Genomic DNA, 14,732 nt, shown 5'->3' with positions numbered 1-14,732 from the left:
GGCTCCTGCACTCCCAAAGCAGTCTAATAAGGCCCAGCAAGGATGGTTCTCTGTATGCCTGTCTGGCTTCCCAAACTGGACAAACCGGCCAGGTGAGGCGCAGTGACGTGCAGACGCTGCTCGGAGTATCCACAGACACAGCCACTCGAGAAAAGCCCTGCAGAGGTGTTAGAGAACAGCTGGAGCATTGGTGGTTCAGTGGTAGAATTCTCGCCTGCCACGCGGGAGGCCCGGGTTCGATTCCCGGCCAATGCAGCGCGGCTCTTTTGCCTTTTCCTGGCAGGCTTCCCCTCCCACAGAGATCCTGCTGGAGAACACAGTCTCCTCAACCATGCTGACCTGCAGCAGCTCAGGGTGCTATGAATCTGACCTCACTCCCCGGGAGCAGCTGGACTTTCCAGGGAGGCACTGGTGGCTGTGGGATCGAGGCCTTCACGCCCTGCACCAGTGAGGGACTCGGACTGGGCCAGTCTCCAGCGGGAAGCTGGGGTGAAACCTGAGAACTGTAAAACAGCTCAGCACACAGGAAGCATGGAATGGGGAAACCCACACATCCAAGGGGCAGAAAGTCACCCAAAGCCTCCAAGTGCTTTTTGCCACTGAGGAGGGACTCGAGCTCTAGTTTCTGTCCTGAGGTCTGAAGGCAAAGCAACTTCTCTCTCTCTCTTTCCCTCCCCATTCTCCACCCATGCACACACCCCTCTACCTCCTTCCTTCAGCTCTGGAGCCTATGTTGTTCTTAAGGCTGTGCTGATGTGGCAGCATCAGAGCCTGGCCTTATATTCTGTGAATCAGCAGATCTACTAGGAGGCTCAGGACGAGGGTTAAAGGGAGGTGTGCACACAACTGCTCACAGCTGGAGCATTGGTGGTTCAGTGGTAGAATTCTCGCCTGCCACGCGGGAGGCCCGGGTTCGATTCCCGGCCAATGCAAACAGCAAAATTCTTTTAACCCTAGAAGACTGGCTTTGAGATTTCACACCGCCTAAAGAATATGTGAGTACAGTCTGACAACTGAGAATGACTTGTTTCTAGCATGAGTTTTAACTATCTTTGGCAAAAAATACTCAGTTTCCTGAATTCCATAAACATCCAGAACCTGTCTCTCCCTGTTCTTGGGCCCAGGGTGTGGGGATCACCAAAGCCACGGGAAGCAGCTGTGCCACGTGCTCCTGCCCAGAGAGCCTGCCTGGGGACTCTGGCTGCCGACAGCACTCCTGAGGAAGCCAGGCCGTGTTTCTGCTCAGGACAAGTTAGAGCAGAACATGGAGCGGGACTAAGCACATCCCTGACGCTTCTGCAGGGCGCCTGCAGAAGATCCGGCTGTGCCAGCAGCACAGCCATCCTGGAACCATGGCATCGCCTGTCTGCTTGTTCCAGGGTCACTACAGGTCCCTGAGCACCTGGAAAGGGCACACTCTTCCCTGTTCTGCAGCCAGCATAGGGTACCCATTCCCAGCCGTGAGGGGCTCTCTGCTGGGGAGGAAACGAGACCGCACACAAGACTTGCCTGCAAAGCAGAGACAAAATGCTCTGGTGGCAAGCTCTTGAGGCGAGGAGGGCAGGCAAGAGTGAGCATGCCTGCCATCTGGTGGGGAGGGATGAGGCATGGCTTCGCGAGGGGCAGCATTTGAGAGGGACTCTGAAGGATGAGCGGTATTCTCGCTGGAACTGACCAGGACCAGGCAGCCCACACAGAGGGAAGAGCGTGAACACTGGCTCAGAGTAAGGTGAGAGGCATTTGGTTTGGCAGAGCAAAGGACACGGGTAGAAGAGAGGTGGGTGACAGGGCCAGAGAAGCTACTCCCAGTCACGTGCATGGCAAAGTAACTGGCATTTAATTCTGGTGGCAGTAAGGAGCCGCAGGTGAGAGTAACCTGCAGGGGCAGGTGGTAAGGGTTTGAATGCCATTAGAGAGCTCTGAAGAATCTGAAGGCTTACAGAGACTGGCAAGAGACTGTGAGGCACGGGGCTTTAATGTTGGGGTGTCAGGGCGTATGAGCACCAGGGTCTCCCAAAGGCAGGAGATGCACAAGCAGGACATTCATATTTAGTACTCCCCCCCTGACTCCGCAGCCCCAGGAGCACCTTTCTCATTTACTCAACACCAGCTAGAAGGCCTCCCCACCCTGAAGCCTTCCAGGGCTCAACATAGGACGTCCCAGGCCACTGCAAAAATGATGGCCTGTTTAAGTCCTGAGGCCCCCGCACCCCACACACTTAGGGGTATGTCCAGGGAAACAAGACAACAATGGATCCTCCTGGAGAGAAAGCCATGAGAACATGCACTCACCAATATACCATCAGCTTAGCGAGCGGTGGGCCTGGTCCTGTGGGTCAACCGTAGGGCCACAGCAGGAAGAACTGTCTCACCAATCAACCCCGCCCTCCTTACCTGGCACTCAGGGCAACCACAACAGGCCCAGGCTAGCCTCTCTAGTCTTACTGCCAGCTGCCCAGCAGAACTGTCCACTCTAGCCAGACCCACGCTCACACTGTAAACCTGGGCCCTGCTCGATCCCTCCCCAGACACCCCCGTGTACCTTCCTGTCCAGGACAGCCCCTGCTCCACATCCTACCCGGTCTTCAAAGTCTGGCTCAAATCCAACCCCCTGCTTTTCCTGACCATCCCAGGAAGTGATCACTCCTCCACTGAATACTGAAAGACTAACTCAGTGACCCTCTCATTCTGTTCCCAGGAACACACTGGCCAATGTCACGGACTCCTCGTGTACATCTCTATCTCCACAGCTCCCTGGTAAGGCCGGAAGGACAGAGTGGGGGCACAATTTTCCGGGTCTCTCGTGCTAGCCCTTACAGAGGCTAGTACTCTGCTCACGGCATATGGGGAACCGGCCAGCACAGACTGCAGGGCAGACCTGGAGGGAGCCCCACGCTGCTGTATGCATGACACAAAGCGGCCTACTATTCTAGACCTAACCTGCTGGCTCAACCACTACCGTATCTAGGTGGTCCTAAGCCCTGAGTGTTAGGATTCACGTCAGGAGGAGCAAAGGGCACCATTACTGGGATCCCCAAAGGCACACTGTGAAATGCACCCAATCAACCATGTCGCCAGAGCTATGGCTGGGGAAAGACGCAGAAGCCACAGTGTGCTCTGAAGGCCACCTGCCAAGGGGTGAAGGGGTGCCCTAACCCCTCTCGAGGTGCTCCAAAACAGGCCCAGTCAACAGGACTTGCCTCTCGACTACACACAGGTCTTTGGAGAGAAAACGCAACTTACAAAGGAAGGCAGAGTAAGTGGAGTTTAAACTCCAGGGGTGGGCGCTCCCGATTTCAGGCCAAGTCTCTCTTCAAAAGACCACATTGTTTCCTCTTTCATCCACAGGCTGCGAGCCACAGGCCGGGATCTGAAGCTGCACTACTTTTGATGTTAATATTTGGCCCAGAAACTCTCAGATCACAAATTTCTGGGACCCTCACTGACGTAAAGGTCACAGGCATTACTGTTCTATGTGCCAGAGAAGAACGGTCTGTTTCTGTCTGGTTCCCTCTAAAAAGTGTTAGAAACCCAGGCTGATCACGGGTCCTCTAGAGGCTACTGCCTCCATTCTCGTGGTCAGAGGTGTCGCTGGATGGCATGAACACTCCTTCCCCAGAGGCACAAACCCAAGGTGACCACTCCAAGCTTGTGACACGGTCCCCAAGAGCGCGGTGCCACGCTGACTACCCCCTCCTTAAGAGAAGGAGCCCCAGACAGGGGAGGACATGTTGGGAACTGCCATCAGGCAAAAGGGAAACCATCTCAGCAGCACAACCACACCCCTCCCTGGACCCCCTGGCATCTGTGACACAGCACAGGGACAATCACAGGCCCCAGGGGACTGGTGATCAACCTCTTCCTGGGGAATACACTCCACAATGAGTATTTCAGTTATTTCCTAGAACAACCTGCTTCTGCAGTGATCATCATCTCATCCTGCAGATTTGAAACGGAGCCTCAGGGAGACCAAGTCCCCTGCCTGGGGCCTCAGAGGATCTGAATCACACACCACAAAGTCCACGCCCTTTCAGCTGTACACCAGCTCCTCTCTCCCATCTTCTCAAAGCCCTTCAACTGCAAAGTGAACACACCCAGTTAGAGGGGACACCCCTCGTGGAGAACCGAGGCCACACGTGACATGCGGCTTTCTCCACACATTTCCCCATCCTGTTCAGTGTTCAGACACCCCTGAAGCGGTCCTCCACCACACAAGGGGGGTGCAGGGGACGTGCACATTTGCCATGTTCTGAAACGCTCCACAGCTGGTCTTCTGCTATGAAGGCAGGAAATCAGTAACTATTTGGTGAGCACTTACTATCTGCTAGGTGATAAATGCTGGATGCTTTACATGCCTTGTGTAATTTAAACTTTCTCCCCCTCCGCAAATATCACGGCTACAGCTTGTTGGACGCCTACTGGGTACCAGGCACTAAACATTAAAAAAAAATTTTTTTTTAATGTTTACTTATTTTTAAGAGAAAAAGAGAGACTGAGAGAAAGAGAGAGAGAGAGAAAAAGAGACACCAAGCACAAGTTGGGGAGGGGCAGAGAGAGGGAGACAGAATCCAAAGCAGGCTCCCGGCTCCGAGCTGTCAGCATAGAGCCCAGTGAGGGGCTCGAACTCACGAGCCATGAGATCATAACTTGCGCTGAAGTCAGAAGCTTAACCGACTGCGCCATCCAGGTGCCCTGACATTTTTAAAATTTTATTTTCATTTTGAGAGAGAAAGCAAGAGAGAGCATGAGCAGGGGAGGGACACAGAGATAGGGAGAGAGAGAATCCCAAGCAGGCTCCAAGCTGACAGCACAGAGCCTGATGCATGGCTTGATCCCATGAACCGTGAGACTGTGACCTCAGCCAAAATCAAGAGTTGGATGCTCAAGTGAATGAACATTTCTTATTTCATTGAGTCCCAACCCCTCTTTTATTTGGTGATGTCCAAATGTCCCAGCCAGTAGGTGGCAGAGGTTTTAGCCACTGCACTCATATTTCTATGTCTTTGGAGAAGACGCCCTTGACTGTACGGCGGGGCTACTAATCTCAATAACTTTACAGTATTTCTAGAGAATGAGTAAGATAAGGCATGTCATGTGCTCTGGGTAGCACATGCTCACACAGCAGTCTCAGTGCAAAGTCAGAATCAGAGAGACAAACTGTGGTCTTACGCACACCACACGAGATCATGTTCATTCACTAAACGTGACTGGGAGTCTGCTATGCTCCTGGCTCCAAAAAGGATAGGAAGATAAATCCAGAACTGCTTATTTCTGTGTTGTAAAGCTTCCTGCATGCCCCTGGGCGGCTGCCTTTTCCTGTCCTGGCGAGTGTGCTCACTGCTGCCATTCTCTACATCATGCGCTGTATTCAGATGGCACATCCAGGCAGCAGTTTCCCAAAGATTATCTGGCTAAAAATCTCCATCTGCTTTGCTGCGCATTTAAGTAATTTGGTTTCCACTGGCTCACCAGTTTCCAGTAATTGAACGGGAAAAGTGGAATGTTCGCCTCTGAGAAAGGCCCAAAGACTTTTAGAAAAGGCCTAGAGTTAAATGACAAGATACACTGAGCATCCACTGGAGAGATCAGTGGACAAACTATAAAGGAGAAACGAGCCCAAGACAACAGATGTTTGAATCTCAGGTGACAATAACTGTGACCATTTAATGAGTGCTTCCCTCACACTGCAACAGAATACCACAGGCAGTTTTATTTTTTAAAACTGATATAATTCACATGTCATAAATTCACTTAAAAATGTTTTTATTTACTTACTTTGAGAGAGAGAGAGCGCATGTGTGTAACCATGGGAGGGGCAGAGAGTAGAGACAGAATCCCAAGGAGGATCCACGTGGTCAGCACAGAGTCTGACGTGGGACTCGAGCCCACGAACTGTGAGATCATGACCTTAGCCAAAATCAAGAGTCACATGCTTAACCAACCGAGCCACCCAGATGCCCCATAAATTCGCTCTTTTAATGTGTACAATTCAGTGTACCCGTTAGCAGTCACTCCCCATGTTCCCCAAATCCCCTCCCCTAAGCCCTGATCCACTTTCTATGAATTTGCCTATTTGAGTTATTTCATAGAAACAAAATTTTCAAATAAATGAAACACATGGCTGGCTCCTTTTTACTTTTCAAGGTGCATTTTTGTTTAACACAAGGAAACTGAGGCACAGAAAATTAAACCAGAGGTCACAAACTCAAACACTTATAGGGGCCAAGCAGGAGATACAAGGGAGAAGGCCAAGGGAGGAAAGGCTGTTGGGAACTTGCCACTACAGGAAGCAACCTGGGGAGCCCATGTCCTGGCCCATGGGGAGACCCCGAGGTCCCCCTTATCTGCTCTGTGGGACTGTGGGCCCCACAGAGATACACTTCCAATTCCTTGGAAGCCACAAACCCAAACCCAAATGTTACTGTGACATTTCTCAATTTAAAGTACCTTGCAGGGGTGCCTGGGTGGCTCAGTTGGTTGAGCGTCCGATTTTGGATCAGGTTATGATTTCATGGTTTGCGGGTTCGAGCCCCACTTTGGGCTGTGTGTTGACAGCTTAGAGCCTGGAGCCTGTTTTGGATTCAGTGTCCCCCTCTCTCTGCCCCCTTCCCTTCTCGCATTCTGTCTCTGTCTCTCTCAAAAATAAATAAAACATTAAAAAAATTTTTTTTAATTGCTTTACAATTCAGGCCAAACCAAACAGGTCTACCAGCAGGACAGAGTCGATGGCTGCTGGTCTATAACCCTTGGATTAAGTAAACTGCGGAGGGTTCCACCGCTAAAGGAGAGCAGAGCTGGGTGGAATTCTGACCCACGCTTGCATTAAGCCACTGGTGATGAACAGTATCTCTTCACAGGGGTGGTAGGCTCTAGAGCCAGGTCAAACTCAACAGTTAACCTTTATCTGATCAAAGAACGCCAGAGATCCCTGCCCCCTCCCCAGCAGGCAAAGGACGCATTATTCAGGAGCCCTGATCCCACAAGCCCTACCTCATGCTTTGGTGTTCTCAGGGGGCATGGCCGGGGCACCTACATTTGCTGCTTTTTGGAACTCAAAGTTCAGGAACACAAGAGACTTGACACTGAGCCCATCCCTAGTTACAATGAAGGGCACTATCTCTCCCAGCCCGCAGTGAGGGGGCCCTGCCACCAGTGTGGGGCACGGCACCCCAGCAGAGTGAGCGTCCACCAAAGTTAGCAGAGTGCCTTCTGGCATTTCTCCCCGACACTACACTCCCCTGGAGAGCAGAGCCTGGGGTCTTACCAACCTTTTCATCAGGACTTATCAGTGATTATGTCCCCTGAAACTGAGAGCCCACCAAAACTGAAATATTCCATTCCAAAATTTTAGCCTTAGTGCCCTATCTTTTAGAAAACTGTGTGGGCATGTTGGTGTCAGGCTGCGGGGGCAAAAGCTCTCCAGGATTGTGCACAGCAGGCTCACACATTTAGCGATCAGATCTTGGGTCACTTAACCCAGCCTACTCTCGAGATTCTAGAGTCCGAGATTCTTCAACTGAGCCAAGCACCCATCTCTCTTCATTTTTAGTGTTTGAGAGGCCTGTCATAAAGAGAAAACACTCTCCTCTTACTATGAATTTTAATCCCTCACTGGAAAATCATATGCAGTACTGGCTCTGTCCAACTGAGCGGATGACACTGGAAAAGTTGCAGTTAGAACAACCATGGAGATGCTCAAGTATGAAATTTCCTTCTTGGTAGGTAAAACTGTTCACTGTAGTGGGGAAGCCTTTTGAGACTGATGAACTTGCTTTTCTTTTCTTTTCTTTTTTGTTGTTGTTGCTTTTAATCCAGGTTCTAGCTGTGAAATCTTGGGAAGATTACTTAACCTCAAGGAGCTTCTGTTTCCTCATCTGTGAAATGCCACTACCTAGCTCAAATTTTGCATCCATGCAAAATAAAGAGATCAAATATGTGCAATGACCACACAAAGGGAAGCTTTACTATCCTCCTCTCCCCAGACGGGCAGACAGCACTTTACACATGATCACTTTTTTTTTTTTTTTTTTTAATGATCACCGTTATAGATGGAATCGTATCCTCGCCAAATCCATATGTTGAAGTCTTAAACCTCTCTGTCACTGCATTTGGAGATAGGGTCTCTAAGGAAGTAATTAAGGTTAAATGAGGTCATAAAGGTGTGGTCCTGACCCAACAGAATTAGTGTCTTTATAAACAGACACACCAGAAAACTCTGGTGAAACACAGATAAGCAAGTCACTATCTGTCCCTAAGCAATCTGTGATAACTAAATTCAGAGGAAAACCTCAAACCAGGCATTCCTTATTCCACATATGGCTGAAGAGGGCTGGAAACAGACTGGAGAGCCTTTTACACCAGTGCTCTCAGACTTTAATGTGTACACAAATCACCCAGGGATCTTATTAAAACGCACAATCGGATCCACAGGTCTGGGGTGAGGCTAGAGAATCCCTTTCTAACAAGCTCCCAGGTGATCCTGATGCTGCTAGTGTGTGGGCTACACTTTTGGGTAGCAAAGTCCTTAGACGCCAATGTTATTTCCCCACCGAAAATGTACGGCCATTCACTCAGACTGTCAAATGCTGCGTCAAGTACTGACGATAAATAAAACAGGGTCTCCGCTCTTCAGGAGTCCATAGTCCAATTAAAGCCTGGAGGTTTCTCTGAATCCCACAATCAAGGGCAAAGCTGAATAAAAACAAGAACCCCATTAAGGACAAAACCCTTAAGGAACAGCGTGCAGTGAGAGCACTTACAGGGGCTGTGCTGGAGGCAACAGTGATGCTGAGATGAATACCTCTATTCAAGGACTCAACAGATGAGTCGAGCTATGGTAAAAATCAGACTTTCCTGAGAAGCAGACTGCATGCTGGACAAAACTGGGTGTCAAGGTAGCTTCAAAGCCAATAAAACCTATGGACGTGGAGCCACGTCTATACATCAGCTCTGAGTCTTTACTCAGTTTAGTGACACTCATCATTAAGACTTGCTAGCATTAGTGAGAGCCAGAGCATAAACAAGAAGCAGTTCAGAAACAGAGCAATCAAGAAAGTGGTGCTTTATGAGAGAAGAAGCTAGCTGGTTTTGGAGGTACTGAAATGTTAGTACTGAATGGGAGAGTCCTCCTAACAAAGTCCAAACCGTTTAGTTGACGAGGAAAGGAAAACCCAAAGCAGTTAAGGCAGTGGTTCTCAACTGGGGTGATTTTGCACTCCCCGGTCACATCTGGAAACACTGTCTGGAGACATTGTTGGTTGTTATAGCTCATGGAGTGCTACTGGTATCTAGTGGATAGTAGAGACCAGAGATGCTGCTAAAAATCCTACAATGCACAGGAAAGCTCACCACAACCAAGAATTATCTGTCCCAAAATGTCAGCTGTGTTGAGACTACGAAATCCTGAGTTAAGCAACTGCCTAAGGTCCAAGAATGAGTGCCACACCATGGACTAGATAGGAGCTGTCCAATATTCTGCAGTGATGGAAACGTTCTAAGACCTGTACTGTCCATTATGGTAGCCAACAGCCACATGTGGCTATTGAACATCTGAAATATGGGTAGTGCGACTGAGAAACTGGATTTGTAATTTTTAAATTTTATCTTCAATAATTTACATGCAAATAGCCATGCGTGGCCAGTGGCTACCCTACTGGACAGGGTACAGGCAGCACTACAATCCATGTGTCTTGACTGCCAGCCGGGCACTCTTTCAGTTTCACAGCCTGCTTCTTTCCACTCTTCTGAAATCACCCACCCACCTGCCTTTATCGCAGAAATTTAGGGAAAAAATTACAAACGTAAAATAATAGCAGAAAATCTTAATAACACATTCCCGGTTGAACATCTTGTTTTGTGCTGTGGGAAATAAAGCAAAATGTCAGGTCATGGTTACACATACATGTAATAAGACTGTAGAAGCAAGAAAGGTCAAATTATTCCTACTTCCACCTGCAGGGAAGGGTGATATGGCAGAGATAAACAGCCCTCTGAGTCTTGAGATCTCGATGTTTGGGATCTGTTTTCTCCATTTGGTCACCTAACAGTCCCTTTCACTTCTCAGAAGCTGGGTGAGAAATGAGGCATCATTAGCAAATTTTCATGCTTCCCATTTCCCTCCCATGACAGAGGACCCTCTCTGATTTGCTGATTTTGGATGGAGACCACACTGAAGACGCGCCGCGTGCCAGACACTGTGCTAAGCACTACACATAGGCTTTGTCGCTTTATTAGCACGGTAGTCCGTTGGGGCACCCGGAGGTTAAAGAACTTGGCCCAAGTCATACATCCCGTCAGAAGCAAAGCTGGGACTCCTAATCTCCTGCACTGCGCTAAGGGCCTAAAACTGGCTGGAAAGGCGTGAGGAGTTCCCCCGAGCAGCAGGAACCCTGCAAATCCAGGGCGGCGTCCTGGCTTTGCTCCCCACGTCCAACCCTGGGTGCCCGCGGCTCTTACTTCTCGATCTCCAGCGCTGCCACCTTCCGCTTTTCGTAGAGCTTGTCATTGAGGGCGCGCACGATGTTGGGCGTGAGCGGCGCGAAGTCTTTCTCAGGGTTCATGGTGGCAGCTCGGGGCGCTCCCCGGAGCCCCGCGGCTCCTCAGCCCGCGGCTGCCCGGGCGGCGCCGGGGCCGGGGGAGTCTGCGGCTCCGCGCTGCCTCTGGCGCCGGCTCATGGACCACGCCGCCTTGCGCCTGCCTGCCTAGCTCTACCTCCGCGCGCCGTCTCGGAACCCGGGCCTGGACCCCGCCCCCGCACACCTGCTCCCGGCCGCCCAACGGCTCACGATCCCGCCCGGCACCAGCAGTGCTCAAGGGGCAGCGGCCATGTTATTTGGATCATGTGATTCTGTAACCGCTTCCGCCTTCCGCCTCGAGGACCCGCCCCTCGCCGGCCACGCCTCCGCACGCAGGCGGCAGGTGGGTTGTCCACGCCCCCACAAGGCTCCACCTCCTCTCCTCGCTCCCGCCTTCCTCCCCGCACCACTCGCGTGTGGTTGGGGATGCTTGGTGGGACGCGTATCCCACGCGCTCACGGTCCCGCACGTGGCCCGCTAGGCGCGTGGTGGCTTCTGTGTATGTTTTTGAGCACGAAGGGGCTCATGGAACCTGACTCACTTAGCGTAACTTAATAAATACTTACCGAATCCAGTAGTTCATTTACTACTTACTCACCAGTTTCGCATATGGCAATGTTTCCCAAACTGGAGTCATACCGTCATGATTTTCGCCATATTCTAGACACTTGTGCTATTATTAAGAAAATAATTTTCTCCGATCAACTTTCAAAAATCTTTAATTCCGACTTTAGTCTTGCTTATGTGCTAAGATCATGGTGTGAATAGTTTTTATATGTTTCTAAAACATATTAAAATAAATTCTCAATGAAAAACAGTACTACCTACTATCTAGAATCTCAGGCACCAACAGTGACCTTCACCCTACCATCTGGGACTCGGAAGAGTGTTTACCATGCTTAGATTCTTAGACAGCTAGGTTATAGGCAGCAGAAGCCCCAAATCTGCTGAGTGCAGGTCTCCAGATGGATCCACTGTAAAGCAGCCCTTCCAAGTGCTTTGAGTGTCACGCTAAATGGTGGAACAGAAGTTGAAGTTATGTGGTAAAAAGTGTTAAAGCATTTTATGCAGGTATTGTGGCTAACAGGGAGATGCATCAGACCGAGTTCCTTGTTGTAAGCTCCCGTAGTGGACAGGGATTTTAGGACAAGGGCTAGACCACAGTGGAGTCCAAAGAGTATTAAATATGAACATAAACACATGACAGTACTTTTTCTAATGAGTGTAGAGTGTGCAGGTTAATCTGATAACAAAGTTGAAAATAGAGTCTTATCCTCAATCCATAGACAGGAATCTATAGGACACAAGTGAGGGGATATAGTAGGCAGAATTCCAGTATGGTTCCCAAGATTTCCACCCTCTGGGTACGTACCCTGTATAATCCCCTCCCTTTGAGCGTGAACAAGACTTGTAAATACAATGCGCTGTCACTCCAATAATTATGTTATATAGCAGAAGGGATCTTGTAGATGTAGTTAAGGTCCCTAATCAGTTGACTTTGAGGTAATAAAAAGGGGGATTTTCTTGTGTGGGTCCAACCTAATCAGATGAGCCCTTAAAAGTAGTCAGAAGACATTTGAAGTGGCAGAGAGATTCTCCTGCTGGCCTTGAAGAGTACACAGTAAAAACAGTTACTATGATGGCCTACATGGTAAAGACCTTAGAATGGTCTCTAGTTGCCAAGAGTGGTCTCCAGAGGGTTGTCGGCTGCCAAGAAAATAGGGACATCAATCATAGGGCTGTAAGGGAATGAATTTTGTCAACACACCAAGGGAGCTTGGAAGTGGATCTTTTCTTGGTTGAGCTTCCAGACAAAGATGCAGCTCCGATTTCAGGCTGTGAGACCCTGAGCCAAGAACCCAGGTCAGTTCATTCTGGACTTCCGATCCATGGACACTGTGAGATAAGAAACTTGTGTTGTTTTAAGCTGCTAGATTTGTGGTAATTTGTTATGCAGCCATAGAAAATAAATACAAAAGCTAACCCAAAACTCAGTAAGTCATGGAGGAATTTTGTCTGGAAAAATCGGTGAATAAAGTGTTTTCCTGTATTGGTGGGGTTTTCACAACTTTTAAAACCTTTGCTGACACAATCCAGTGAATGAAGGGGGTGAACCACCAATTTGAAACTGCCCCAAATTGAGATTTCCTCTCCAGAGAAAATGTTTTGCTTAATAGTTCCCTCCTCTTACCTTGATACCAAATAGCACTGGTAAGGACATTTCCAAATGTCTTTGCAAAGTTTATGTCTTTAGGATTTTGATGATGGTTGATGCAAGTCAATGAAAGAAAATTAAATCAAGGGGATTATTTGGATCTATTTCTCCAGTGTGTATTCATTTCCACTGGATCCATATCTAATATAGTATTTCATCTGTTTCTTTTGCTGTTTGGTTTGGCTTTTTCTTAAAGGTGAACTGAATTTCCCAAGGGTCATAATGAGATACAGTTTTTAATAATTGTAACAGTAATGTTTTTACTAGAAGGAACTCTTTTCACCTGAAATCATGTTCTGGACTAGGTTGCTAAGCAACCAGTTTTTTACTCAAGGCCCAAGCCAATGCTTTGTCCTACCTTTAGTTCAGAAATTTCTGGAGAAAAAAAGGTGGTTTCTTTTCTCTGCTCTCTTGGAAAATGCCAACTAGTTAAGGTTACGTATGCATTACTGGGCTGGCAGCAGTGTTGAGAATGAAGCCCAAGGCCACCATTGCCGTCTCTGCATGCTTACTTCTCTGACCCTGGTGCCCAGCCCTGGCTAGGCCTGCTACAGTCAGACTCTTTCTACACTAGTGGATAATTGGTACACCTGGTTGCACACACAGTTCACAGCTGTAACTCATCTGTAGCCACACGATGCCTGGTTGTTATTACATAGGCTACGGACATCGTAGCAAGTGGATGCTGGTGGGCACTGTGAGAAATTGTACCCAAATATTGGAATTGTGCAAAGTAGTTTCTCTAACAGCAATGTAATTTTTCTGGAGTTCCAGGGTAACATGGTGAGGGTGAATCCCATACTTGGTACCTGGCAATCCCTCATGACATCATAATATTGTCACCCCTGACCGAAAGCAAGTCTTCTTCAAAGAAGTGGTTAGACAGGGTGCCACACTCACCAGGGCCTCTGTGTTGATCAACGTTAGGGACCCTGTTTCACATCGTATTCTGTGCAAATGCTCCCTGGAGAGGTCCCTGGGTGGCTCAGTCGGTTAAGCATCCAACTCTTGATTTCAGCTCAGGTCATGATCTCATGGTTCATGGGTTGGGCATTGTCAGTGCAGAGCCTGCTTGGGATTCTCTCTCTCTCTGTCTTTCTCTCTCTGCCCCTTCCCTGCTCACGTTCTCTCTCTCAAAATAAATAAACTTAAAAAAAATCCCCCTGGAATTGTGTGTGCACCTTAGCAGCACACAATGAAATGTCTCCTGGTCTGCTTTGCTGAGCATGTATCCTTTCAAAGGTAATTTCCACTAGCTTATGTCAAAATGCTCATTTTCACCAAGTTTCTCCTCTAGCCCTCTGTTGAGCTACTTTGCCATTCCAAATTTGCCAAATGAAACAATTTTGTTATTGCCTTTCCGAGGCCAAGGAAGCATGAGAACAACCTCAAGGGAAGAGATGGACATCTCAAGTCATGCCAGAAGGGGGTTCATGCCAGGGCAGGGTCTGAGCTGGCAGGGCCTGCCTCCTCACTCCAGGCCTATGAGGCTGTGGGCTCTAGACGCAGTGGCTTGGGGAGAGCTGGGGCAGGGCTGAGGTAGGGGGAATTGCCCTTGTCCACCTAGCACCATTTTGCTGGTGGTGACACTTGGGAAGTGGCCAGTTTCTGTAGCAGCCAGTGTCTGGGGTGGTGGCTGAGAGCCCTCCAGCTCAACAGAACACATTAAAATGCTGACCTTCAGAGTTGGAGGAGTCCCCACGGTGAGTCTCACCGTGCTCCAACCGCTGGTTTTGTAGCTTTCACACAGCTTCCTTTTTCTCTTCTTCTGTCTAAAACTATCTATCATACTAGGTTTCAAACTGTTCAGAAAGTTGAAGAAGGTGGTGGTGGGGCCAATTGTTCCCCAACCCCCAGCTCTGCATCTGGTGAGTGGGTGGGAGAATGGGCATTTTGGGGAAGGCAGGTTTCATCAGCTACGTCATCAGCAGAGTTGGTGACTC

General features: G+C 49.0%; 1 protein-coding gene and 2 non-coding genes across 3 annotated transcripts in view; 2 read left to right on the top strand and 1 right to left on the bottom strand.

Annotated features, from left to right (window-relative positions):
* The window catches only part of VAC14 (VAC14 component of PIKFYVE complex), a 101,474-nt gene extending 90,626 nt beyond the window's left edge, over nt 1-10,848 (bottom strand). The window contains exon 1 of the mRNA XM_060650183.2: nt 10,456-10,848. Coding sequence (XP_060506166.1) covers nt 10,456-10,559 — 104 coding nt within the window. The 5' untranslated portion in view covers nt 10,560-10,848. The remainder of the gene's footprint in view (nt 1-10,455) is intronic.
* On the top strand, nt 185-255 carry TRNAG-GCC (transfer RNA glycine (anticodon GCC)). Its single transcript has one exon. It is a non-coding gene; the product is annotated as a tRNA-Gly (tRNA).
* On the top strand, nt 862-932 carry TRNAG-GCC (transfer RNA glycine (anticodon GCC)). Its single transcript has one exon. It is a non-coding gene; the product is annotated as a tRNA-Gly (tRNA).
* Nucleotides 10,849-14,732: the final 3,884 nt, after the last annotated feature.

Source organism: Panthera onca, chromosome E2 (genome assembly GCF_046562875.1).
Source record: "Panthera onca isolate mPanOnc1 chromosome E2, mPanOnc1 haplotype 2, whole genome shotgun sequence".
NCBI classification, from domain to species: domain Eukaryota; kingdom Metazoa; phylum Chordata; class Mammalia; order Carnivora; family Felidae; genus Panthera; species Panthera onca.
Note: the sequence above shows the minus strand (reverse complement) of the source record. Positions and strands in the feature narration are given on the sequence as shown.